The sequence below is a fragment of the Rhinolophus sinicus genome, chromosome 11 (assembly GCF_057876585.1).
Source record: "Rhinolophus sinicus isolate RSI-liver-muscle chromosome 11, RSI-T2T, whole genome shotgun sequence".
NCBI lineage: Eukaryota > Metazoa > Chordata > Mammalia > Chiroptera > Rhinolophidae > Rhinolophus > Rhinolophus sinicus.
Genome location: NC_142511.1, coordinates 23,283,605 through 23,310,626, shown reverse-complemented (window position 1 = coordinate 23,310,626; position 27,022 = coordinate 23,283,605). Strand labels below are relative to the sequence as shown.

At 42.3% G+C, this 27,022-nt stretch overlaps 1 protein-coding gene across 1 annotated transcript in view; it reads right to left on the bottom strand.

The window, feature by feature from the left end:
• The window catches only part of DSTYK (dual serine/threonine and tyrosine protein kinase), a 49,566-nt gene extending 22,852 nt beyond the window's left edge, over nucleotides 1-26,714 (bottom strand). The window contains exons 1-2 of the mRNA XM_019711453.3: nucleotides 26,276-26,714; nucleotides 9,409-9,797 (exon numbers count right to left, since the gene is read on the bottom strand). Of these exons, the coding sequence (XP_019567012.3) occupies nucleotides 9,409-9,797; nucleotides 26,276-26,540 (654 nt within the window). The 5' untranslated portion in view covers nucleotides 26,541-26,714. The remainder of the gene's footprint in view (nucleotides 1-9,408; nucleotides 9,798-26,275) is intronic.
• Nucleotides 26,715-27,022: the final 308 nt, after the last annotated feature.

Here is a 27,022-nt window from a genome sequence, read left to right as displayed (position 1 = left end):
GATCACTTGGTAGGACAGAGACAAAGGTTTGCCTATCCAATATTTATCCTCTGTTTATTGGGAAGGCAATGTCCTTTACAGACAGACAGGGGTGGCCAGGAAAACTCTTTAGAGGGGATTTGATTCTACCAAGAAGTGTGTACTTCAACCTTTCCCTTCTTGCCTAGAGCATAGATGCGACATCTAGACCAGCGGTGGTCATCCAGCAGCCGTAAGGCAAACCTCAGGGTGGAAGGCAGAACTAAGGATGACGAAGCAGAAAGAAATAGGGAACCTGATAACCACAAAGCTGCCACACCAACCCTCAAATGCCTAGCTGCAGGCATTTGACTTTTTATATGAGGAAAGAAAAAATTAAGATGTGTCTTGTTTAAGCAAGCCCCTGCTTTCCTGCTCGTCTTTTACATATGATTGAACCCAATCATAACTGATACACGAAAGTTCCTAAAGTGAGTTTCAAGAATGATCTGTGATTTAGAAACAAATCTTCTACAGGCCCTTTTCCTAGCCAGTAGTTTCCGCTCTGTGTTTGACTCCTTTCCTGAGGAGCTTGAGCACTAAAGAGCATATATTTCCATCCACTGCATATGCTGCTGCTCTGTATCTCTGAAATTAAATACTGTGCCTGGCATTTCAGACGTAAGGATTGACCTGGAGATTTCACGCCTATATCACCACAGTTGGCACACCAACTCCCAATGTCTTCAGGAGTCTGCAAACTCAAAAATCCAATCCTCCACAAACTTCTAGCACATTTTACAGTTATGAACTCAACACAAACCTGCCTGAGTTTGTGTTCTTAACAGTTATCAGGTGTTGAAATTTCACTTTATTTAAAATCTAAAAGATACAGAATTTATTTTCTTTCAAATTAATATTGTTTTCATTCCTTACCTTAGTTAAGCAACACGTATTTCTGATGAAAGATTTTTAAAAATCAAAACCTAGGACCCTCTTCCTTTTTTATCTCCTTCTCCAGAAAAGAAAGAAAGGACTGAGAAATTCCAGCGTATTGTTTCTCATTGTGTGTGTGTGTGTGTGTGTGTGTGTGTGTGTGAGTGTGTGAGTGTGTGAGCTCTCTCATTCCCAGCAAAGCACAAAGGTCTCACCTTCTTCCCCAACAAAACACTAGTAAGTTTTATGCTCAGGTAGGCCACATAAGTGTCATTTGGCTGGCCACTCTGAACTCCCTAAAGCTAAAAGTGCTTTGCCCACCTCACCATTTATATGTGAGTAAACACTACATAAATCCTATTTTCCGTCCAAGCCTAGGCCATGAAGAAATCTGCTGTTTCATCTGCGCCTTGAATTGCACAGAATGCTTTCTGATTGGAAGACTAGTCTGACACTCTCCCTGCTGTCCAAAACAAATCCTCTCTCACTGTCCTGAGTCACACAACTAGAGTAGGAATCACTTCATGAGGCAGATTCAACAAGCAGGTAAGGAAGAACTTCTAAGGTTTAGAGTAGAATATACAATTTGCCTAAATGCCAACATTATAATTACATATAATAAGTAAAAAAAGACTAAAAGAAGATCTCAAGAAATGAAAAGTTATAATATGGTAGAGAATCATAAATGAAAGTGTTCTTAAAAATATTTATTTTAAAATTTCAAAGCTGTCTTAAATATATACGTGTGTGTGTGTATTGTAAAAGATGTAACTCAATCAAACTTATAGGAATATGATGGGAAGAAAGCCTAAATATTCAAAAACAAAGTTAAGTGTCCTTTAGAAAATTTTCAGGACAAATTTTTGTTTGCTTGTTTATTTAGTGCATTTCTTAAAATTCTAAAATAAATTTCCAGGTTTTCCTCAAAGGATCATTTTGTGTGTACAACAGAATCATTGGCCAAAGCTGCCAAATCCATTTGTAAACCAATATCTTTTCTAAGACACAGATGACTTTATTTGCTAATGGGTGCAAATTCATTTTTTTTTTAAGGGATTCAGGGTTTTCTGATGGCAGGTATTGCTTAATATATTGGTACCTAGAAAGAAGCTGTCTACTCTTAAATATATCCTGTACCAAACAAAAATGGATTAAAAAAAAAGGTCCCATGCTCTCTCTTCTCCATCTCCCAGTTAATTAACTTGTGCAGTTGGCCTCACTGTTCAAAAAGAGCTGCCGGCTGTGCCCCTAACAGCAGACAAATCAGCCTAGAATGTGATATTCAATTCTGTAATACTTACAGTGAAGGGATGACTCATGTCTGACAGTTACAAATAAGGGAAGTCAGCACTGTCTCCTGGAGACAGGGAGTCAAAATAATAATAATAATAATTATTATTATTATTATTATTATTGGTAGAGGATGAGCCAGACCTGTTGGGGCCCGTGCTAGCCACCGGAGGGGAAGTCCGCCTCACACTGCTTCTTGGAAGCCTTTATTCCTCCCCGGCTCCCAGAACAGTGCCTTGCACTAAGTGAGCATCCGATAAATAAATGTGAAATGAATGGGTGAATAAATGATGCTTTTACTGCTTGCTCAAAACCACTTTCAATAATCATGGGTAAAATTTTCTATCTTTCAACGCATATTCCACACATTTATCTGGAATTGCTGTTTGCCTCTACTCCAAGAATGAATCCTAACTCAATGAAGGAAAAAGAACCTCTGCAGACACCAGAATTCACCTATTTGGTTTTGTTTTTGATGTAAATGACACTTCCTTAAATGCCAAGAAGAAGTCGCTCAATCACTGAAGAAGCCTCACCACTTCCTAAGAAGAACGGCTCTCACTGATGAGGGGTCCTTAGCTACGTTCACAGCACCTTACTGGCCCTCAGAGCTAAAGATGATTGTATTCACTGATGGGTCTGATGTACGACGGTCATGCACTCAGGTAGGTCACAGATGTCTTTGCTTTCTCTCCAGTCTTGAGCCTCAAGTTTACATCACACAGAAGTACACAACCATGTAATAGTCTTGCCCTGCTCAGCAATGAACACAGCCGACCTCATCCCTGTCCCCATATTCCACTGATTTTTTACTGTCAATTTTCCTCCCATGTGAGTCTCACACAGTGGTTCAGAGATTTTTCCTGTTTGTTTTTACACAGGGTCAATTCTTTCTTCTTCATTTTTAAACAGTTCCCTGAACTCACCCTCTCTTAAAGGTTACTTACATATTAAGGAAAATACCTCTATATTCTTGTTACACTGCAGAGAACACCTTGATTTTTGTTGGTACAAACACTCCAAAGGGAAGCTGCAACTGAACAGGTTTCCTGACGATAACATGCCTCATAAGCAACTGGAACTAGCTGAAGACAACCCAGAACTTTATCCCAACAGCAGCATAGAATGGATACATGCTCATCTTCCTACCTAGTGAAAATATCAGTGTGGTAACTCGGAGGCCAGAAACAAGACTTGGGGAAAAAACACAATCCCAACCAAAACCCTAAACTAGCCACAGAAAGCAGGAGACCATCATGCTAAAAGTGGAAATACGTTTATAATCCCAAACACCCAAAACAAAGGCTCTGCATCTCTACTCACTATAATAAGTATGAAGCCCTTACGGATCAGAACTATCTTCTCTATATTTCATAATTCAATGAATCAGGCAACAGACAACTTGACAAGAATGTAGTGAATATGAAACTAATATAAAATAATGTTGAATGTCAACTGTAATTGAAACATTTTTTAGAAAGGGCGGAACAGGTGAAGTGGAATAAGAGGTTCAAATTTCCAGTTATTAAATAAGTACAACATAGGGAATATAGTCAATAATACTGTAATAATGTACGGTGTCAGATGGTTACTAGACATATCATGTGATCACTTCTTTAGGTATGTAAATGTCGAATAACTATGGTGTACATCTGAAACTAGTAACATTGTATGTTAGCTATATTTTAATAAACACTTTTAAAAGAAAAAAGAATGTACTAACAGACTCCATGCGTTCTATCAGCAGCTATTCAAACATCCAGTACCCACAGGCACAGATAAAAGGAGAAATCTGAAGCTTTATTCTCTTACCATTTACTAGATTCGATTCATCGAGAGAGAAAATAGTGGAATAGAGAAGAGAGAATGAGGAAAGGAAGACTTTTAACTTTATAACTTTAAATTTTGTGGTATTTATCTTTTTATTAACATCCTCCTCTTCTTTCATTTTATTACAAAAGTTCTTCATAATGAATTATGAACAACTTCATTTCTAACTAGAGCAGAATAACTATAAGTAACCTGGAACCAGGAGGACTTAAGTTTGATAAAAGGACGGAGTTGCAACGTGGATGGTTGCCAGGGGAGGGATGGGTGACTGAGAGAGTAAGAAATCCTCTTCTCAGGGACACTGATTAATTCATACAAAGAAAGGAGGGAACTGGCTTACTAGGTGCCAGACACTGTGCTAGGTGCTTTACACATAGTCTCTCATTTGTAAGCCTCACAAGTCCTAAAAGAGACGTATTATTACCCTCATCTTCCAAATGAGGGAACCAAGCACCAGAATCACAGTTAAGTGGCAAAGACAGGATGTAAATCGAGGTCCTCTTGACTATAAAGACCATACTTAAACAGTAACTGAAGGCCCACTGTGTGTCAGGAACTACCTGTTAGGGAAGTTCTGAAAGAAGAATAAAGGTTGGACAAGATGCTTTCAGGGATCCTAAATGCTGGTGTTCTCTGTCAAAAAGCATACGCTAGCTACAAAGTAAAGGCCTTGCTATGAAACAATGCTGCAAGGACTGTGTGAAATACCACAAAAGAAGTCAAAAGAAAATATTTTTCATAGGCAACAACAGTTTCTGCCTGTTGACAGTACTTTGAACCTCTTGAGTCTCTGAACTGGGGAAGATCCCCTACGCCCACCATCCTCTACTTAAAGGGAAACACCAACAGATCTCAGAGGCAATGAAAACAGAGGGAAGCCATTTGGTGCAGGAAAGAGGCAGGAACCTCTAAAAGGGAGAAGACAAAAGAGGAAGATTAAGACTAAAATCTCTGCCAGATTTTCTCCCCAAGAGCTAACCTTTGAAGAACAGAATTATCACTGGTGATGAACTAAGAAAATACAGCCTCAGTTTCAACCCGTTCTTGAGAGACAGCAAGGCTATCTAGTGACGTAGGGATTTTTTTAAAATCTCGCCTCTAAACCACACATATCCTTAAGAGGTAAATGAACCTATACTAGGTATTTCCAGGTTTCTTGGCAAAGAGCAATGTATGCAGGATGGTTACATTTCACTATGTACGTTAGTGTGTGTTAGGGGGAAGGCAAAAGAGATTTCAAATTCAAAGAATATAGGATTACTGCCTAGAAGGAATTTATAATTTAGCATTTGTCTGAACCTCCCATATCCTTTTTTAACGTATCACTTTAGTTCCCCTTTCTTTTTGCCCCATAAAATCATGGTTTATTTTAATATCTCTAGAATAACATCCTTTATTTGTCTGTCTTATACATGTTACCCCAACTTTGTTTCTTTTCCCTTGGAACAGCCTATTTTGGCCTAATTCCATGTACTCTTTTCCCCCAACAGTAACTTCTCACCCTGAGGACCTTCACCTAGGCTTTTTTCCAACTTTTTACCAATCAACCATTATCTTTCAATCTAGATACATTCAAGAGAAGATATGGTATCTAACTAAAGCAACACACAACACATTTAACTTTGTAAGTTGCCATAATAAATGCCAAAAACTAGGTAACTATTGAGAGAAGCTAGTCTTAAACTTTTGTCATTTTAAGTAAGATCCTTTATGATTTGGGGTTGTGAAAATATTAACTGCTGAGAAATTAAAAATATCAATGTCTGCATGACATTTCAAATAGATTATTTCCATTGAAAGCTATTGAGTGGGGGTTATAAAGAAAAAACTTTACTACTCCAACTGGTTAGAGTTGGTAAACAAATAAGCTTATGGGCAAGACATTAGACCTTGCCTGGAAACATCAGTCTATCTCAGGTCCCTGAAACATATCTACCATACGTCACCATGAGCCAAACCGTATATGGCAGCACACAGCAGCTGGCTGCCAGGTGACACGTACATCTGTCCAAAGGGCCTGGTGGAGACAAGCTGGCTACTGATAAGAGCAAAACAACGGAAAGCTGTGGAACTGCCACAGTAAATAAAATGTCACTGCTGAGATGCAGGAATCCCATCTCCGGCTGAGGAAGTTTAATTGTCTCTGCTTCTTTTTATTCCTTTTCTTATAGGTGTTCATAGGAAACACACACACATTAGACTGGGACATCTCTGAGGCCGACAACTGTGTTCCACTGGACTTGTCAGAGGAAGGGAAAGAGAAAAGGGGGTGGTAGATGGATGTGCCCCAAATAGGGGAAGGATGGGGAAGGGGAAGGATGTCTGTAGGTGAAGACAGAACTAGCGAATACAGTGAATGGTGAAATGTGTTGCCAGTTGGAAAATAACTATGTTTAAATACTAAACAAAGTTTCAGGAACTAACAGCTGACAGTGTTCCTCTACTGTTGAATTATGAACCGAGAATCTCAGGGGACCCAGAACTAAAAAGCCTGGGAATACCAAGCACTATGGGTTCATGGGAGTTGGCCTATTCTGGAAATAAGTGAAAATAGCTAATTTATGAGGACTTTAAAGTAACAATTAGAAGAATGACCATTGTATAAGAGGGTAGGGGAACACTCTGCTTTGATAATTTGACAGTTGAAAATGAACTTCTCATTTCCCCTAATTCAATCTTGGTTTCCTTTAGCTAAATATCTCCTTTCTTTACCACCTTTTTAAAATACCAAACGGAAGGGCTGTTTAGGGCTTAACTCATTGGTCCTAAATAAAATGGGAGCTAAAAAATCTTCAGGGGCCGGCCTGGTGGCTCAGGCGGTTAGAGCTCTATGTTCCTAATGCCAAAGGCTGCCAGTTCGATTCCCACATGGGCCAGTGGGCTCTCAACCACAAGGTTGCCAGTTCAATTCCTCGAGTCCCGCAAGGGATGGTGGGCTACGCCCCCTGCAACTAGCAACATCAACGGGACCTGGAACTGAGCTGCGCCCTCCACAACTAAGATTGAAAGGACAACAACTTGACTTGGAAAAAAGTCCTGGAAGTACACACTGTTCCCCAATAAAGTCCTGTTCCCTTTCCCCAATAAAATCTTTTAAAAAAATCTTCAAGGTAGCTGTGAAATGCTCCCAGCCGTGAGCTGAGAATGGCTGCTGTATTGTATTAATGGAGACGGGAGCCTGACTTGTAGTGACAGAACAGCCGGTGAGGCTCAGCATCAAAGGGTCTAAACTTTGAACGGTTGGGGCCCGTTGCTATTTCTACATCAACACCATTGGAGAATAAGGCAGATCTGGAGAAACACTGACTAAGGAAGCCTCAGAAACCACATGAAATACAAACAAGAGGCGAGAGAATTCCTCAAGAAAAAAGAAGAATATGCCTCAAGAAAGAGAATATATATTTCAACTGTGTGGAGAGAAAGCTAATTTGGTCTCTCAACTTCCCAACCAGGCAGCCTCTTCAATTGCTAGTTCAGTTTGAGTGCTTACACGTATCGGAGCAGGCACCGGGCGCTCTCACCACCAGTAAGGTATGTGCTTAGATATGACTTGGGGAAAGGCTCTCACTTTCCTTCCTTGTATCACCTCAATTCATGGGACAAAAGTAGCATTAAAAAATGAAAACAGTAAAATGACGGGACACAGACAAATCAAATAATTTGCTTCTCCTACAGATGGCTTTGCTCACATTCCAAGATTGTTTTTAAAAGGCAAAAACAGGAAAAATCACCACCCAACATATAGCAGTCATTTCACCCACTTAACAATGTTTTTTAAGCTACAAGTCACAATATATTAGGTTGGTGTAAAAGTAATTGCGGTTTAAAAGGTTAAAAAAAAAAAAAATTGCAAAAACCGCAATTACTTTTGCACCAACCTAGTATTAGTTCATAGCATCAATTTAGTGGTTGCTACCACCATTTTTTAAAAATGAAGTCAAACAAAATAGAGATGAAAATACCAGTATGTTTTGCAAGAAGTAAAAGTATTGTTTCACAAAACTTTATTTCAAACATATATGTATATATATATACTGGGTCCTGTTATAAAATGTTATTTTTTACAGTGATTTAAAATCTAAAAGTTTGAAAACCACTGAGCTACTGGAAACTTGAAGCAATTAGACCAAGGCAGTACACCACCACCAACAGATTGTGTATGAATCAAATACCTACAGCTGTGAAAAAGCTCTCTGGTCAACTGAGGAGCCTCAGCAATAGATAGGGAATACTGTCCAAGAACTCTCACAGAGTCCTGGAGCTAAGAAGTGCAAGCTCTAGGTCTGAAAACACAGAAAAGCCACCACTGAAACAGCTGAGAGAAAACGCTGACTTATACACATTGCCTGCTCTAGCTTTTATCAAGATAAAAGAAATCTGGACTCTGGAAGGAAATGACAGTTTTTACTTCTGGAATGTCACAGACCATGGCCACAGCTGAAGGATTCATTCCATTGACTGAGACATCAAGCCTTTTAGAACAAGGGCAGGTGAAGCGGTTATAAGAAAAAAAAGACACCCGCTCTCCTAGTCCTGCCAAACAGCCCTTCCTTCCTGGCACCACTAACCAAGAGATAGACTGTTTTGAGCATGTCTGCATTCTTTTATTCCTACCCACTCCTGACCCCTGGCATAGTCACATCTTTTGCCAATCCTCATTCCTTCTAATTAAGTATCCCAGCCCTAGCTATACAACAGGAAAGCCTAGCACAAGAGATGAGTCCTTCCCAAGCGAAGACAAGAATAGCAGACAGGCGGCATGATTTCTTAGGAGACGCCGTAAGACCTGGGCTCTCATTGGGAGTTGACTTCACTGGAGAAGCAAAGATATTCTTCAGGTGCCAGGATCCCCGTATCTCGTAACATTGAGCCAGACCTACCCTCATGTTCCCAAGTTGCTTAGAAAGTAGGAAACATGATCTGTTCCACTTAGGAAGTAATGGTAGGTCTAAGGAAAAACTCACAACATTCTTCACTTGGTCTCAACTCCAATAAGAACATGAATCCATCATCTTATTGTTCCTTTTAGAAAGGGATGACTAGAGACGATCTTAGCAACACCTGCTAAGAAAGGTAAAAGGATTTCTAACCCTGATCATAATTATTCTATAAAAGCACACTGAGATGTAAGCATCACATTCCTTCTATATTAGAAAGGGAGATAGGAGGCAGGAAGGCAAGCCAATTGCTCAGGGCCTTGCAGTACGGTAGCAGAGGCAGAGATGGGTCTGTTACAACCTTGTCTGTTTTCAACTTCCTAGATTATGTACCTTTCACCACATCAGCTGATGCTCAGAGCCCAGGGTATATACTGCCAAATTACTTTCTGAGAAAGCTCAAATACAAGAAAAGCTGATATATGTGTGTACAATTGCATAAGTATGAGATTGGTACCTGTAAGAGGGTATGGTGCATCGTCACCTCCAGTTCGGCTAAAACATGGGCAGCGTCCTCACTGTCCTCTTGGACCTCCAGGTCCTCCTCAGGGATGGTCTCCCAGGTGCCCTGGTGAGCAACCAGCGTGTGGACTAGTTCATACTGGCCAGGAAGCGCCAGGCTGACCCGAGTCTGAGTCCCATAGGTGAAGCGGAGGCGCCGAAGCTTACAGCTCTGCTCACTGCCCAGCTTGGTGGTAGGAAGCACCTGCACCCCCAATAGCAGGTTCAATAGCTGACACTTGACATTACAGTCCTGGCCGAGGATCAAGATGCAGGGGAGGCAGTCCACAATCTGCTGGAGGTACTTCTCTTCCTTAGGTGGGAAGGAAATGCAGCTCAGCTGGCCTGGTTGGGGAAGGGGAGGGTGAAGAAGGAGAAAGGAGGACAGAAAGAAGAGTGAGGAAGGGTAGAGAGAGACTCACAGAGACCCCGTTAGGATGTCAGGGTCCTAGAGAAGAAATTTCTAGGAAGCTCTTGGTTGAAGGAGATACCAGGAAAACATCCCAGTCAGAAAAGGCTCCTCAAATACCAAGCAGAATTCCCCTCCCCGCTCCTCCCCAAAGCAGTTGTTTCTATCCAGAAAGGTGGCAGTGAACTGATCTACCCTCCCCACGCCTTTCTGATCCAGTGGAGGGACCGCCGAAGGAGTTTACAAGGACGCAATCGCAATCACAAGATCATTAAACTGACAAAGCCAGAAAAGACTACACTCACTGGGATGTGAGTCCAAGAAAAACTATACCTGAATGTGTCAAAATGATAACCTTCCTTGTGACAGAAGACCTAATACTTGAACGGCCTTTTTAAATGTCACTACCATATGAAGTTTTAGTTTGTTATTTTCTTCATTTATGACATATTGTATAACTAAATGTAAGAGCTAATCTTTAAATACACATATATCGAAATAAAAAGTTATTCAAGTATGCATAAGCTCTAGAATCTTTTCTGGTGCGTCTCTCTGATGGCAGGACAGCGTCCCAGCTGCGCAGTCATGTTTTCTTAAAGCACTGGGAGCTCAATTAAAGTCCATTATCTCCTAATCACATTCCTTCGGTTTATGGATGACAGACCCTGAATACGACAAAGGGACAGAACTGCCTGTTAGGATAAAATCCACGTCTAGAAAGAGCTGTGATCCAGCTCAAAAACGTTATTTCAGGACAGTCACACCCCTAAACGGCTAGCTTCCACGAACATGTCACATAGTACTCAAAGAGAAGAAAAGGCTTCCGAAATAAAGTATGAGGACCTCCGTTTGGGAAAAGGAACCAGAAACCAGCTGACTGAAACTCAGATTCTGAACTGGATCATTCCCCGACTTGTTCAGTACCAGTGCCTGCCTGTGTCTATGATTCAGACAACCCTTGAGTTTGTTCAGAAAGTCAGGCACCCTGTTCTTAGGCTTTAAAAAGGCTGATTTTACATACATCTTAATTGAAATTTGGCATGGCGCCCACTGAAACAGTATTCACTTTAATCACTTAACCATAAGCTGTATTAAATCATTCATAAGCTGTTTATTTTGTTTCTGTAAACAAAGCAAGAGGCCTGACTCATTTCAGAGGTTGCTCTACTTCAGACTGTACCTATCTGGCCACAAACTGACCATTTCAGAGCCTCAAAGCTCCTTCTATTCCACAAGTGGCACCACCAGAAGGTTTAAAGCAGTCTGTTTTCACGCAGACCCCTCCATGCATTTCATGAAGCCCTTCCTTCTGGGTGTGTCTACAAGCCCATCCCCTTGCCTGCACATACACATCACCAACACCACACACCGAAACAAGAGAGCTACTCTCCTGGGGAACACGTGGGTTCCTTTGAAAAAGCAAAAGGCATTAACTGAGTGCCTAATTCCATGCAAGGTATTTACTAAGCACAAGAGCAAAACACCAGACCACTGGTCTAATCTTTGACCTACAATCAAAAGCAATTGGGGGAAGGGGAGGCGCCTCGGCCAGTTAGCTCAGTTGGTCAGAGCGCGGTGCTCTGAACGACAAGGTGGCCGGTTCGATCCCCGCATGGGCCACTGTGAGCGGTGCCCTCTACAATTAGATTGAAACAACTACTTGACTTGGAGCTGATGGGTCCTGGAAAAACACAGTTAAAATAAATAAAATGTAAAAAAAAAGGCAATGGGACAGAGCCAATTTCTTGTGTGACCATTTAGGCAGTAGCAATGGGCTAGTCCTGAGTCCCTTCATATCTTGTGCACAACTAAACAACACTTCACCACAGTCTACTCTAGTTATGTTTATAATTATCGAAACATCTAACAAAATGACTAAAACAGTAATTGCTTTATGTTACATACTTGTTTGCTCTATGTAAGAATCCATTTATTGTGGAGAATTATCTACAGAAAGCTCTAAGTGGTTCTACCAAGCACTCAGAAAAGTCCAGTACCATGACGAACAGTTTAGGAGCAACTTTTCATTCCTAAAGACCTCCTTCACCTCAAGATGGAGTAGATGCAGACAACAGAATAGGACCTCCTCAGTCACCCTGCAGAATTTAACCACTGAGGTCTCAGCCTGAGCAGTGAGAAGCCCAACTAGCTTCACTCTCATCCACACTTCTTGTCTTTCCTCTTTTCCCAGGCCTCCCAGATCCTCAGATGGGTGTCTAAGTGTAAGTTCACATGGGCAACCCTCATAACTCCTATAATAAAAGTTGGCACAAAACAAAAACAAAAAACCTAAATGACCTTTCTGACTGCTGCTGCTAGGAGAGTGGACAACAGATACTGAAAACCGCCAAACCACTTTTCAGGATCAGAGGGAGAGACTTCAACATCTCTGAGAGAGTGCCAACTATAGGAAAGCCAGTAAAACACGCTCTGCATGAGCCCAAACCATAGCAGACACACCCCATTATTCATCTGACCCAAATTATCACACACCCCCACTCTGTAGTAACAAAAACAGTCAGTACAAATAAACCCCACTAGTGTCAAACCGTAGACCAGTGCAATGGGAGAAGGGGCTGCCGCAGAGCCTGGCTTTAATTTTTGTTTCCAGCACTGTCAGGGCTCTGCACTAAAGAAGGGTCTTCAATGTAGATATCGCCATCCGGTTTCTCAGTACCTCGTGATACAAGCCCTTTGCTTTTCCCACTAATCTTTAGCTTTCTCATTCATCTCCACTTGTCTACAAGATTTGAACAAGGGCATGGAGAGAAACGAAGGTGAAACTAGATTGTTTCACTCCGTGCTTCTCTTGGCAAATGGTTCATGGTTCAGTGAGGGAGGAGGGCAGCACTGAACTGGGAGCAGCACTCGAGGAGGGAGAGACTCCGATCCCAGGCTTCACCGCGGACTAGCTCTGTGACTTTGGCAATTCACTTGATTTTCTCAGCCTTGGATTTCTCATCTGTGAACTAAGGGAGTTGGATTAGATCATCTTTAATATCCTTTCCAGTTCTAAAATCCCAGGATTCCATCAGGTTTTAACTGTTGAAGGAAAAAGTAATTGAGGGGGATGGGTGGCTGGTCTGGGTGTTGTTATTTTAAGCGGTATGTGAATTTAATTATGCAAGCTCTCTCTGGTCTACTGCAAGTGTACATCAAAAAGGTGATTGAACTAGCCAGGGGCTCTGAGGACCTACACTGCAGGTTTAGGAGTTCTGTAAAGGAGAGATGAAAAACTATAGAATGGCAGTAGGAGGAAGGGAAAAAACCTGTTTCAGAGCTGGAGCAGCTGCCTTCCTGACAGTTAAAGGACTTCCGAGTTAATCAGGTTTTCTTTGTAATTAATATAACAGCATCTGCATATGGGGCGCCAGAAGGTAACAGCCTGGCTTCTCAGCTGGAGCACATTAACCCTGCCAACTCTGGCTGCAGGAAAAATCAACTCAAATTGTCTGAAGTGCAAGCCAAGGCTTTTTTTTCTAGATTGTTCTTAAATACAGATTATCTTGATTGCTGTTACAGTTGACCCTTGAACAATGTTGGGGTGAGGGGCTCCACCTACCCGCGCAGTTGAAAACCTGCGTGTAATTTAAGTATGCACAGATTCCCAACTGCCAATTGAGCCTTGAACAACGTGGGTTTGAATTGTGAGGGTCAAATGAACTGCATGGGTCAATTGGAAAAAAAACTGCCTATGTGGACCCGCGCAGTTCAAACCCAATTTATTCAAGGCTCAACTGTACTTCTAAACAAAGGTCTCAAACTAGGAGAACAACTAAAGTAGCAACCTCATTGTTTTGCTTTAGATAACAAAGGGGAGCAAAATCCACAACCTCAATACCCTTTTATAACAAATATTTATAAGAGAAATCTCCGTTTGTAACGGTGTCTCCCACTCAGTACCAGGAGGAAAAGGATGACTCCACATCTCTAGAAACTCTCACCAATGCAGAAGGGAAAGACTTAAATCTGCATAACAACCTTTTCCTGGTTTACTGTGCTTTTCCTGATAACCTCCCGTAACAGCTGTCTTTAGCTGGAGACACTGACAGTGGTAACTTTGGCCATTTCAGAGTTGCTCAAGTTTTCCTAGATATCTCCCATATGTAGACAGGAGGTAGTCGTGTTGTTAAATTTCTGGGTTTTTTTCCTCCTGTTAATGTCTTTTTATTATGGCGGGCGGGGGAGGCGGTCTCAGCCAAGAATCTAGAAGGGTAGGGGAAAATTACTTTTCCTGGGGCGACCGGATGGCTCAGTTGGTTAGACTGTGAGCTCTCAACAACAAGGTTGCCGGTTCAATTCCCGCATGGGATGGTGGGTTGCGACCCTGCAACTAAAGTTTGAAAATGGCGACTGGACTTGGAGCTGAGCTGCGCCCTCCACGACTAGATCGAAGGACAACGACTTGGAGCTGATGGGCCCTGGAGAAACACACAGTTCCCCAATATTCCCCAATTAAAGAAAAAAATTACTTTTGCTCCCTACAGTAACATTTACTGAGCCTTTTCTAAGTGCATCACTGGATTTGCCTGTTTTAATGGCATCCTGAGATAAGGAGAAGGGGGTAGGGGTCTGAGACTTCAAAGCTGAAGACAATTTATAGGAAGACGGGAAGAGCAAATGTTCGGTAAACAAACGTTTGCCCTGCTACTCAGAGGCAATGGGACACAGAGGATCTTGATCTCCAGGCCCTGCCGAGTTTCCCCAGCCCCCAAATGTAGCCCGTGCTCTGTGGTCATCAGTACTCATAGTTCTCTTCGTGGGCCAGGCCCTGTATCTAAATTCTTTTAGGCAGTTAAAGGGGAGGCTAAAAAAAAGCTGAGCCTTTTGGGCCTTGATTGTCTTCAACTCCAAACAATCAGTATGCCAAAGTGGCCCATTCTGAGAAGACCTGTTCTGAACCCCTTCACCAGGTTATTACTTGGTAGACAATGCCCCTGAAGCGTGGTAGAATATGCCACCTCAAAACGTGCCACTTTGGCTGAAGGATTATTTAGAGTTAAAGGCACTTGGTACACAGCAGGTGTAAGAAGGGTGTTCTGACCTCCCTTTTTTCTTCCTGAAAACAGGACATAAAACCCCATCTGGAAGGTGTCCTCTCGATACCAGAAGGAAAGCAACATTCTTATCACCAGAGACCTGGAGTCAAGGACAAGAAAAATCTGTACAAACGAGTCGTTCAACTAACCTTTATTTTCCTAGTTACTTTACCACCATTAACTGCCCTGCCCAAGTCCCTGTCTTGTCACATTTTCATAATTTATTTCTCTTTGTCCAATTCAGTATATAAATGTTCAACTCTGTTTCACTGGGTCATCGTTCTCTTGTGGGGACTCTCATCTACAGGGACAATTTAATAAAATGCATATACTTTGCACCTGTTAATGTCTTATGTCAGTTTAGGTCTTAGGCCCAGCTAGAGACACTAAGAAGAATAGAGACTTCCCCCCTCACCATATTTTTTCCCAGTCTGGGCCAAAACACAATTTAGCAATTGTAGGGCCCCAATTTAAACTAGACTGACAAGAGTCACTATAAAAATTGCCCAAAATCCAATTTAAAGCACACTGACAGAATAACTAGGAAAATTGCCCCAAACCAGGACTTAAGCCTGGGGAAGAAACACAGTATTACTATTAGCTGGTGCATTTTTAAAAAATGTTATTGTTATTCTAAGATCTCTAGAGTTCCTTTTCTAAGAGACAGTAGGTGCTTTTCAGAGAAATTTTTAATTCTTCTCTACCAGTTAGTGTACATTACCCTTTGAGTTTGAGGTTAAACTATTCTAAAAAGGGAGAACTGGAGGGAAGGAATGCCAATGATGTTTTTTTGTCTCTAGTGACCTATTAGGATAGACACTTTATTTCAATTGTTTGTGGAATAACAGCAATGTATTTATATTAATATACTCTCCTTCTTGCCTGTTTTCCATCCCAATCAGTAACATACACTTGAGGAAAGAAAAGGGTCCACAGGTTAAACCTGACAAGGTCAGGAGACTGAAAATAACCACATGAGATGGCGTGAACAACAACAAAAAATTCACAACTAAGGTGGGCCACGGTGGAAAGTCACGTCTTTAGCCTGAAGCTTCCTTCAGAAAGTCAATCTTCACCTTAAGTGAGCCTTTCTATTGTCTTTTTGCACCTAAGATGACATCCTTGGAATGTCAGTAATCCCTTTTCCAGACAGGAGCAGGAAAGTACAGAATCCCTCATTATTATTCTTGTCCCTTGATTAACATCTCTATGTGAACTATTAACCATCCTGTACCCACCTATGTAAAAGAAGTACCTGTCTCTCCAATTTACTTTTATCCAATCCCAGTGGTTTCCCGGCTTTGCTTTCTCCCACCCCTTAATCTACCACCAAAGGATTTCATGTAACCCTCCTCCTTTGATTCTATGTATGAAATAAACTGCAAACCGCCCTTCTGCGCAGCATTTTCTCAATCCCTTGAGATTTTGCTTTCCGGCAACTGTCGTCAGTTTTGCTCAAATAAACTCTTATAAGGTTTCTCCTTAGGCTGGTTTTTTGTTGACACACCCAAGAGGTGCGTGAGGGCCAGGGTAAGGTGCAGCCAAGGTAGGCACGGCACTAAACGGAGAAAGTGAAATGGAACTCTATCTTTGCCTTGTCACACTATTGCAACTTGTAAGGTTGACAGAGCTTCAGAGTTCATTCAGATCTCAGCAGTTATCACTGCAATCCTTGTTCCTGGTACCCCAGGATTTTCCTCCTTTGGTAAAGATTTTTACCTCACTTTTAACATTAAACTTAAAGTTCTCTCTGAAAGTGAATGAAAATACAAAGGATTTTGTAATTCACCGAAGTAATCAATGACACGGACAAAGCTGAACTCAACAGAAAATTCCACTACGGGTCGAAGCAATTTTAATCCTGGTTAGAAAATATAAAACTCGAGATAAAACAAAGACTCGCCGCAGTAGTTTCCAGCAGACTGCACAGCCGACCCTCTTGCTTTAATAAACCTTCCTTCTGTATTTCTACCTGCCTTGTGAATGCTTTCATGACCCGCAAGCGAGCAGCCACACACTTTGTCCTATAGCCAATTCTATAGGCGCTTCAAAGTAAAAAAGTTACCCGTAACCATCCAGTTCATGAACAAGAAACCCCCAGAAGCGTAAACCTTGCACTGCTGCAGTGGCCTCTTCTGACGACTCAGAGGCAGGGTACACAGCTCCACCTCTTCTGGGTTTCACGTCTCCTCTTTACCTCAGACACTAACAAACCACTTTTCCAAGTTGTCTCTGCAGAACGTCTCCATTTCTCCACATGGAATGAGAGCCAGCAGAGCAGGCAATTATTCTAGCAGGAGAAACCGAAATAGGGTCCCCCAGTGGGGCTCCTGTGCGCCAAGAGTAAGGACTTTTTTCCTGCTTGCTGTTCCCCCCACATTCTTCCTTGCACCTACATGTTTCCACAGTACTAAGTTAACCAGGAGTATGTAGTACAGAATATTACTAAAAAGTAAACTTCATATTGGTTCAGTCACTGTCTCTAATGCAAATAAAGAGAGAGCTTTTATTCCAATTAGTCTTGGAATCTAGCTACATTTATGAGAGGGCCGTAGTCTTTGCTCTGGAAAGTTTGGCTTGATAAAAATCCTGGGAAATGTAATTCTCTCCCCATTATATAGACTGGAAAGGGTAAAAAAACACTAAGCTAAAATCTCTCTGGCATAAATAAAGCACTAAAGCTCCTTATCTGATGAAGCTAAAGTTAGATCTTTTTTACATCTGAATTAAAGAAAAGGGATAAAAGCATTTTTTAAAGAAGTGTGAGGATTTTATTTTAAAATCAAAGGCTTTTATGACTGCATAACCTATCATAATTCTTTGGGGGTACTTCTGATGCATTATTAGTTAGACATGTGAAAAGAAAAACCACCCTCAAGTCCTACTTCCCATCAACCTGCCCAGAGCACACCACCCAAGGGAACGGAAGGACTTTATAGAGCCCAACTCCAAAGAAAATTGTGGTCAGAAGATCCCCACAGCCGCGGGGCACGAGGCTGGGGAATGTGTCCAAACCACTCACACAGCCTGCTAAAGAAAACACCAGAAGGCACTGCACAAGCGACGGGCATGTCCAACGCGCCCACAAGGGCCACTGATGGGTCTCCATGTGCCGACCAAGTTTTCTTCAGAGAGTTTGGTTTGGACTTTGGAGGAATAGTACACATACATAAGGGGCTTCCTGAGAGAGGCTGATTTATAACTCTAGCAAAAGTTCCAGGATCCCCAAGACTACCAGACTCCCCATCTGGAAAAGAATTGAATTAATTTTCAAGCTTGGGGTGGACTACACTTAGTCTGGAACTTCTAAAGGGGACTCCAGTCATATCCTTGAGAGTCAAGAACGAAAAATTGCATTTTCCACATGGACTCAATCTCTATACTCATTATAAATGACACCACTCAGAATCTCTGGACCATGTATGAAGCAAGACTCATCATCCCTAGAAGTGAACTATTTTCCTACAAGTAAGGAGCAAATTTCACCTCAGGTCTTAAAACTGTGAGGAAAAAAAACACATGCACCCACACACGCCATCCTCTTCACACTGGCTTCCTTATGAGTAACGTCTGAGAAAGATATGATTTAACAACAATATTCATGAATGCATTCTGCTTTTGAACCATACAAACAAGCAATCATAATTACTCCATCAAAGACAGAGCAGGGCCAATTGTCCTGTATTCTGTCAGAAAGTTAGTAAAGCATGTCAACTCCTGTTTTATCAAAGCCATTTAATCCTACAACTTCCCATATGCTTTATCCCCACACCCTAAAAGACAGCTAATGGTTAAGTAAGTAACCAATTTGTGGGAAATCCACTGGAGGAAACATGATGAAACACTAATCCTTCCTTCATTCATAACATCAATTACTTGGACAGTGGCTCACCATTGCGTGTCCTGTGCCCAGTAGAGGGGCAGGCGTTAACAAAGGTTTGTTGAGTGAATGAACATTAAGGATTTACTTCCCTCATCACGGTGAGGCTCTGGTACACTGGGGTAGTGCATGCAACTCATTCTTTGGGACATGAAAGTCATTCTCTGGGACACTGGCAAGGACTGCAACTCCGACCTCATCGGTGAGCTATCAAACGCATATCACTGTTCTTTTTCAGGGGCCCAGACAGTAAAATGTGGGCAAATCTACAAAAAGCCTTACCCTTTGGGGGTGAGGGGACGCCCTTTTGAAGTACAAAAAACATCATTCTAATATCTACTAACCATGGAAATAGTTCAACAGATATTTATTAGCCTGTTATGTACAAAGCACAAAGGCAGTGACTGCAGGGGATACAAAGGCGAGTAGGACATAGTCTTTACCCTAAGAGTTCACACTCGAGCAAGCAGGAGAAGACAAACACAGCCACAGCTAGCGTACACGTAAGTACATGAATAACAGCATGATCTGCGTGTCCAGAGCCTATAGGAACTGAGCAGTAGGTATAAGGTGAAATTTACATTCCCCTCTACTTCAGTAACATTATTTTTTAAGGTTTTATTTTTGAGAAGTACATCTAATACAGGAAGATTGTTCCCTTAACCTCGTCTTAACCTAGTGAGACAGAGAACAGCAGCGTGAAGAAACAAAGGAGATGCTGGGAAAGTGGACAAAGCAAAACAAAATTTAAAGACCGGGATGGATTTTTATTTAAATCCATGCTTTCTTTTAAAAACTACTTGCAAGGCTGAAGAACTTACCCTACTGAAATTAGGAATGACTTTTAAGACTAAACTAAACATTGCAAATGATAATAATCTTAAGATAATAGTGTCTTTCTAAGAGCAGGCAGAATTATCCAAGCCTTTTTAATAGTGGCTGCCCTGTACCACGGGAGCAGTTTATCCCAGGAAAGAAGATGAGGAAGAGGAAAGAGGGTAAATGGCAAAGAGCCACTGTGCGTGGGGCGGCCGCTTCCTCCTCGAGAGCTGGAGGCAGCAAGATCAGCAAAGCAGGGCCTGGCCCCCTAAATGGCAGGCACTGGAAATGGGGATAAGAGATCTGAGTAGGTAGAGTCTCATTATACTCACTCAGATAAAATCTCCCACTGCAGTAAATTATGCTTCCATGGCAAGCTATGGAGCCAGGGTTATGACTCATCTGTAACAAAATCTTTCCAATGCCAGGGTGCATTTTATATTCCCATGGCCAGGTCAGAAAAGAACAAGGGAGGCGTCACAGCAGCAGAACTGGACTGGGGAGCTTGGAGACCTGGGCCTACATCTGGTTCTCTGTTCAAACTGGCCCCACATTCTATCTTTCTGCTTCTCTTATTCTTCCCCAGCCCATCATGTTCCAACTTCCTAAGCTAATATTCACCCACTACACACACACACACACTCAGCCACAAATGTTTAGCACTAAGTACATGCCTATCCTAAGTGCTTTGGTGTATATTCAAACGTCACAACTTTGTGAAGTAGACATTATCACTCTTATTTAGATAATTCACGTATCATAAAATTTACCCTTTTCAAGTGTACAATGAAGTGATTTTTAGTATATTCACTAAATTGTGCAACCGCCACCACTATCTAATCCCAGAATATTTCCTTCCCCCCAAAGAAATCCCATACCCATTAGCAGTCACTCCTCATTTTCCTCTCTCCCTGATCCCTGGAAATCTATTTTCTATCTTTATGAATTTGCCTATTCTAGACATTTAATATAGATGGAATCATAAAATATGTGGCATTTTGTGTCACTTCCATTTTACATATGAAGAAACGAAGACTCAAATAGGTTAAGGAACGAGTACCAGGTCACATAGTTAATAAGAGGTTCAACTAGAACAGGGACACGGGTGTGGTGCAAACGTATGCTGCTTCCACGAGGAAGAAAACAGAGAGAAAGTGAAAGTTTTAGAAGTCCTTGGGAAATGAGGTTTTACTCTTCACACTGCTCTGCTGAGCTTGTATTGAAATGCTAAGGCAGCTCTTCTAAAGAGATCATGGCAAACTACTAGAAAGCACACCCATCCGTCCCTAGCTCTCCCACTGCACAACCCCTACTTCTCCCCGCCCCTCAGCCCCATGAAGACCCTCAGCCCCATGAAGACGGCTGCGCTTGAAACCAGGATGTAAAGAATTTCTTCTCTCCCAACTTTCTGCCCCTTCCCCAGACATCACTCTGTCACTTAAACTTTATTATCTGTACAAATTTCTAAGGAGTTCAAGAAAAATGTCAACTTTAAATAAGTGCCCTAGTGCTTTTCCTCTTCTTTTTAATTCTGGCAATCGGTTTATACTAGGTATGACAAAAAGAGGGTCTGGCCCGGTGGCTCAGGTGGCTGGAGCTCTGTGTGCCTAACGCCGAAGGCTGCCAGTTCGATTCCCACATGGGCCAGTGGGCTCTCAACCACAAGGTTGCTCCTCCAGTCCCACAAGGGATGGTGGGCAGCGCCCCCTGCAACTAAGAATGAACACGGCACCTTGAGCTGAACTGCCGCTGAGCTCCCGGATGGCTCAGTTGGTTGCAGCACGTCCTCTCAACCACAAGGTTGCCGTTTGACTCCCGCAAGGGATGGTGGGCTGTGCCCCCTGCAACTAGCAACGGCAACTGGACCTGGAGCTGAGCTGCGCCCTCCACAACTAAGACTGAAAGGACAACAACTTGACTTGGAAAAAAGTCCTGGAAGTGCACACTGTTCCCCAATAAAGTCCTGTTCTCCTTCCGCAATAAAATCTTAAAAAAAAAAAAAAAAAGAGGGTGAAAAATGTTGGAGAAAGCAAACCTATTGGCTAACCAAAGGCAAAGAGCTCTAAAAACCTAAGAATTATAACTCACATAAAATGCCTATAATCTAGCCATACCTTACTTAGCTTTCTGCCATTTTTCTGCTTTACACATTGAATATATATATGGTCGAGATTAGATTATACCTTTCTAAAGGATTAAGTTAAGGTCTTCCAGGTCCTTTTCATCCCTTATCCAAAAAAAACAAATAGGTACACTGTAATGTTGATAGTTTTATGTATATATGTGTGTGTATATACATATACACACACACACACATATGTGTGTATATATATATATATATATATATATATATATATATATATATGTATATATATATATATATATACACACACCATGTTTCTCCGAAAATAAGATCTAGCCACACCACCAGCTCTAATGCATCTTTTGGAGCAAAAATTAATATAAGACCCGGTCTTACTGTAATATAAGACCGGGTATAATGTAATATAATACCAGGTATAATATACTATAATACCAGGTCTAATATATCATATCATATCATATCATATCATATCATATCATATCATATCATATCATACCAGGTATAATATAATACCGGATCTTATATAAGACCGGGTCTTATATTTATTTTTGCTCCAAAAGATGCATTAGAGCTGATGGTCTGGGTAGGTCTTATTTTTGGGGAAATAATGTGTATGTATGTGTGTGTGTGTGTATGGAGAGAGAAAGCACCAAAAAAATGTATACACATTTTTAAAAAGGAAAAAATGATTAAAATTGTAATACTCAATATATGCCGATAACAAAAGATGAATACAAGTCACGTTTGACTTCTGCAGTTACAAGAGGTGCTCAAAGTGGTTACCATCGGTGTCCAGACACCTCTGATTACGACGAACTACTGCTTGAGCAACGTTGACCAAAGTGTCCACTTGTATATATTTTTTTGGCACCCACGGTGTGTGTGTGTGTGTGTGTGTGTGTGTGTGTGTGTCTGTGTCTGTGTGTGTGTGTTTTCTTTCTTAGGAGAAAAGTATAAAAAGGAAAGACTGATTTCCACTAACCCAAGACCAAGGCCAATGTCTTTATTTGCCTCTTTACCCCGCAAACCAGGCATTCAGATGTGTATTGAATACTAATAGTTAATACTTACACAGCATGCCAAGCTCTGTTCTGCACACATACCTTAATATATATTAACTCCCAACAACCCCAGAGGCAAGTACTAGTATCATAGTCCCCGTTTCCAGATGAGGAAACTGTGGCCCAGCACAGTTGTGACTTGCTCAAGGTATTCAATCAGTAAGGAGTGGAACCAGGCATTGAAGGAATGCAGCACAGACTAGAGCATTCCAACTAGACACATTTGAGTCATCCCAATTTCTTAAAATTGAGAGGTTAATGATACATTGCAACAGCTACGAACTCAAGAAAAATACTTTTGTCTGCTACTTTGTAATACTCCATTCCGCCTTTTTTTCAAAAGTGCTCAAAACCTTTATCTCATTACTTCTGAATGCTCTGACAGGAAAATCCACAGATAGAAGGGCTGTAGTGCCCTACAGTTAGTTAAGTGAAAAGAAAGACAATGATTTGGGCAGCAGAGGAACTCAGTCAAGGAAATTTCAGTTTTCTTTGTTACAGGCCAAGCTACTCTCATTTCAGAGTTATATTACACCCACTTTTTAACTTCTAAAACATCATGTATGTCATACTTTCTACATTGCCCCCAGTGAATACAAAACTGTCAAAATTAGGAAGAAAGCATTAATTCGGGGTCCTTCCCATCTCCTTTGTGGTTAAAAGTGAAAAAAATTTTGAGTTAATCCATGATCTTCAGTTGTTCAAATACCATACATACTACATCCAACTCAGTAGCACACGTCCATCCTGATATGATGATTAAAACCTTCTAGAGGTTTGTTAGGTTAAGAATTGAGTGTCCCTTCTCTTAACATTTCAAGTTCCTATTAATCAGAAACCAACATTCACAAAAGAAAGTTGAGACGGTCTCTGAATGAAGTTGACCTTGCAAGGATAGACTGTAAAAGAACAAGAGCTAGTCTTTTAAGGAATGGTTTCTATTTTCTAACACAATTACCTAAATAGCTAGGAAAATGGCATCCCCAAAATAAACATATAAGTGTCACCTCACTAATTTTCGCTGATGTTCATTTCACCTCCAAAGATAAAACTTTCCATATTGAAACAAAATGGAAGCATTTTATGGAGCAAAATCAAATTGCTGCCAGTCCTGTTATCTGTACCCTCTTCCTGGTTATTATTTCGGGTGGACTGACTCCAGAGGGTGAAGAGAGTTAAATACACTAAGATTAGTTCATGATGCCGTCAACTAAAAAAGCCAGTGAGGCAAAATACAAAAGTGCATTTGTGTTTTTTAAGTTGACTTTAAAGAATAAAAGCGAGCCAATCAAGGTGCCTTGAAAACTTCCATCTCTGCGGTGAATCTACTGTGATTTTTTTTTAGTAAAAAAAATAAATAGTTGTTATAAAATAACAGCAACAGAGGGTTTCGTTTTTGTTTGGGGTGGGGGGGGTAGATAAACTAAGAAACCCTGTGAGCAGGGCAAGCCCCTGGAGAGGACTGCTAAGGGAGAGAAGGTGAAAGTACACACTCTGGGGCTCACCTCTGAAAACATTAGCCCTTCTCACCAGCGGTTTTCTTACAGCCTCACAGAAATCAGCCCCTTCTATAGGTCCATTTTCAGAATAGCAAACATCTGGGCATAAGATATCAAAACCAATTTCAGAAAAATTAGTATCCGGGTCCAGGGCAGGTTGCTCCAAGATATCCCACAATGGCATATTGAGCATTTTACTTATAAAGTTATTTAAGAAACTGCCCATGCAGAAGGAAACCCTGACCTCTCTGTCCCTCTTATAGATCTCCCATGTGGTAGGTGCCCTCCCAGCTCCCGAGGGCTGAGACAACCTTATCACAAGAGTTAAAAGAATCCAGAGTCAAAAGCTTGTATAAACAAGCCTTGTAATACCAAGCTCAAACTTTGTTTAGATTCCTCACTAACAACTACCAAACCTTGCTTAAGTTCTTTCCTAATAAGCACTAACTCTTCGTCCTGTCAGTTTGTCACAAATTTGTTTTTTGTCTAAAAAATATAAAAAGGTACCTGGTGGGATCATCTTTTTGAGCCTCATTTTATGATCTGATTACCATATTCTTCTCCCTGGTACATAAATTGTTTTTTCTCCAGTTAATCTAGTCTTGTGTCAATTTTATTATTTAATTATGAGTCCAGCAGGAAGAACTAAAGAAAGGGGCTTCTCCCCCTCCCTGACACTAGTCACCGTCCTCCTCCCATTTATCCCCTGAGGTAAAATAAAAGTATTTTTATTTACATCTAGGCTAATTAAATGCAATGGTATCATTTAGGACCATATCAAAATCTTACTATCTTATTTTTATCACCATTTCTGGAGTCTCCCACAAATGTAGGATATTAAACATGCAACTTTGGGAATATAGGGCCCAACACACAAACTGTGAAGAGTTTAACAATTCATTTTATTTTGAGCCCCATGTTCAAATTTGCTATCAGAACCTAAATTTGTGTTTCTGAAAGTGTGTTTGCAGACCACTTGCATCAGAATCCCCAAGGATGTTTCTATGTTTATATTCTTAGGACCCACCCACTAAACTTAACCAGGGGAATACCGCCTGAGACATTTTTTATTTTAATTTGATTTTAATACATACTTAAGTTCGAGAGTCACTAAATTAAACCCACTGACTTCTTTGCTATGCTGCCCCCAGGGTCTCTGTCTAGATGGGATCCAGTCCCTCCTCCCTTCCAACCTAAGTTATGTCCTAATTAGACACAGTAGTTAACAAACTCTATAGCAATAGTAAGTCGTTTGAGAGGAAGCAAGAAATTAGGAAAGATCAAAGGCCTTGAACGATTCTAAGTGCTTTAGGGCCTCTAACATCCCAGAGGGAATCACGTCGAGAAGTCTCAGGACCGAAAACTTCTTCACCGTGAGCAAAAGCAACATCTCTGGCAATTTCCCGTCAACCATCAGATGCCATTTCCTTTGGCGACCCCAGCCCCATACCGAGTACATTCCTTCCTTCTCCAGAGTTGCCTCGATTGGTGTGAAAGCATTTCACATACAAACACACACGCGCGCACAACACACAGAGTACATTCCAGGTCCCTGGCCTCCTGACTCCTGGGGCGCCCTGCCTACGACCCCCCTCCATCCCTCCATCCCTCCATCCCTCCATCCCTCCACTGGGACTCTGAGCCACAACTGCCCAGCCCCCAACTCAGGGAAACTTTACCCACGCACTCGGGTCACCCGCGCGCTCCCCAAACACCGGCCCTCCGCGCTCCCGCCCGCCGACAGCGGGTCCCCTCGATCCTATTCCTGGAACTCCTGCCTCTGGACGCCCCTGGCCCCCAGGGACCCCCTGCCGCGTCCTCGCCGCCCCTCCCCCAGCCCTTGGGGGGTGTCCTCCCCAAGCATCTGAGCCCGCGGGCGCAGGCCCACGGCCGGGCCACGAGGTCCTCCCCTCACTTCACGCCTCTTCCCGGGTTGTTTTGCAGGGCAGGGGTGCGGTCCACCCTCCAGCTCGCCTCTCCGGCCCTTGCTCCTTCGCGGCTGCCCTTCTTACCCGCCTGCAGCCGGGTCTCGGCGACATCGCCAGCAGGGCCGCGCTGGGCCCCGCCATCGCCCGTGGGGGAGGAGGGACAACTGTGGCTGTGGGAACCCTTGATGTCGCGGAAGAACTTCTGGGTTTCGTGCAGGTTCTGTCGCAGCCGGCCCAGGTAGCGGCGGTAGCGGCCGAAGCCGCGGCACAGGTCCCGGATCATTCCGCCGCCCCCCGGGCCGGGACCCGACACCGGCTCGCTCCCCCACCGCACCCCGTCGCCCTCCATCTCAGCCCGCTCCGTCTTTGCAGCTCGGTCCCCGGCCCGCTGGCCTGGCTTCCCTCCTCCCCGCCCCCCCAGTGCTTGAGGGAGGAGGAATCTGCCTCCTTAACGCCCCCGCCTGCAGTCGGCGGGCTCCCAACTCCGTCACCGCCGTTGAAAACACAGCAGCTCGCTGTGCGCTGCAAACGGAACTTTTATCTCCACGATCCAGAGGAGTGAGGGAAGGATCACTGGAGCGCCCTGGAGCTGCAGTGTCTCCTGGGACTTGTAGTCTAAACCCGAGACCAGTGACTGGGATTCATCCCAGTTTGGCATAAACCTCACCCGTTCTCTCTCCTCGCTTAAAAACGTGTTCCTAATGCAATATATAGATGATGTATTACATAATTGTACACTTGAAACTGTATAATTTTACTAACCAATGTCACCCCAACAAATTTAATAAAAATAATTTTTTTGAAAGTGTTCCTACTGCCTACATTAAGTGT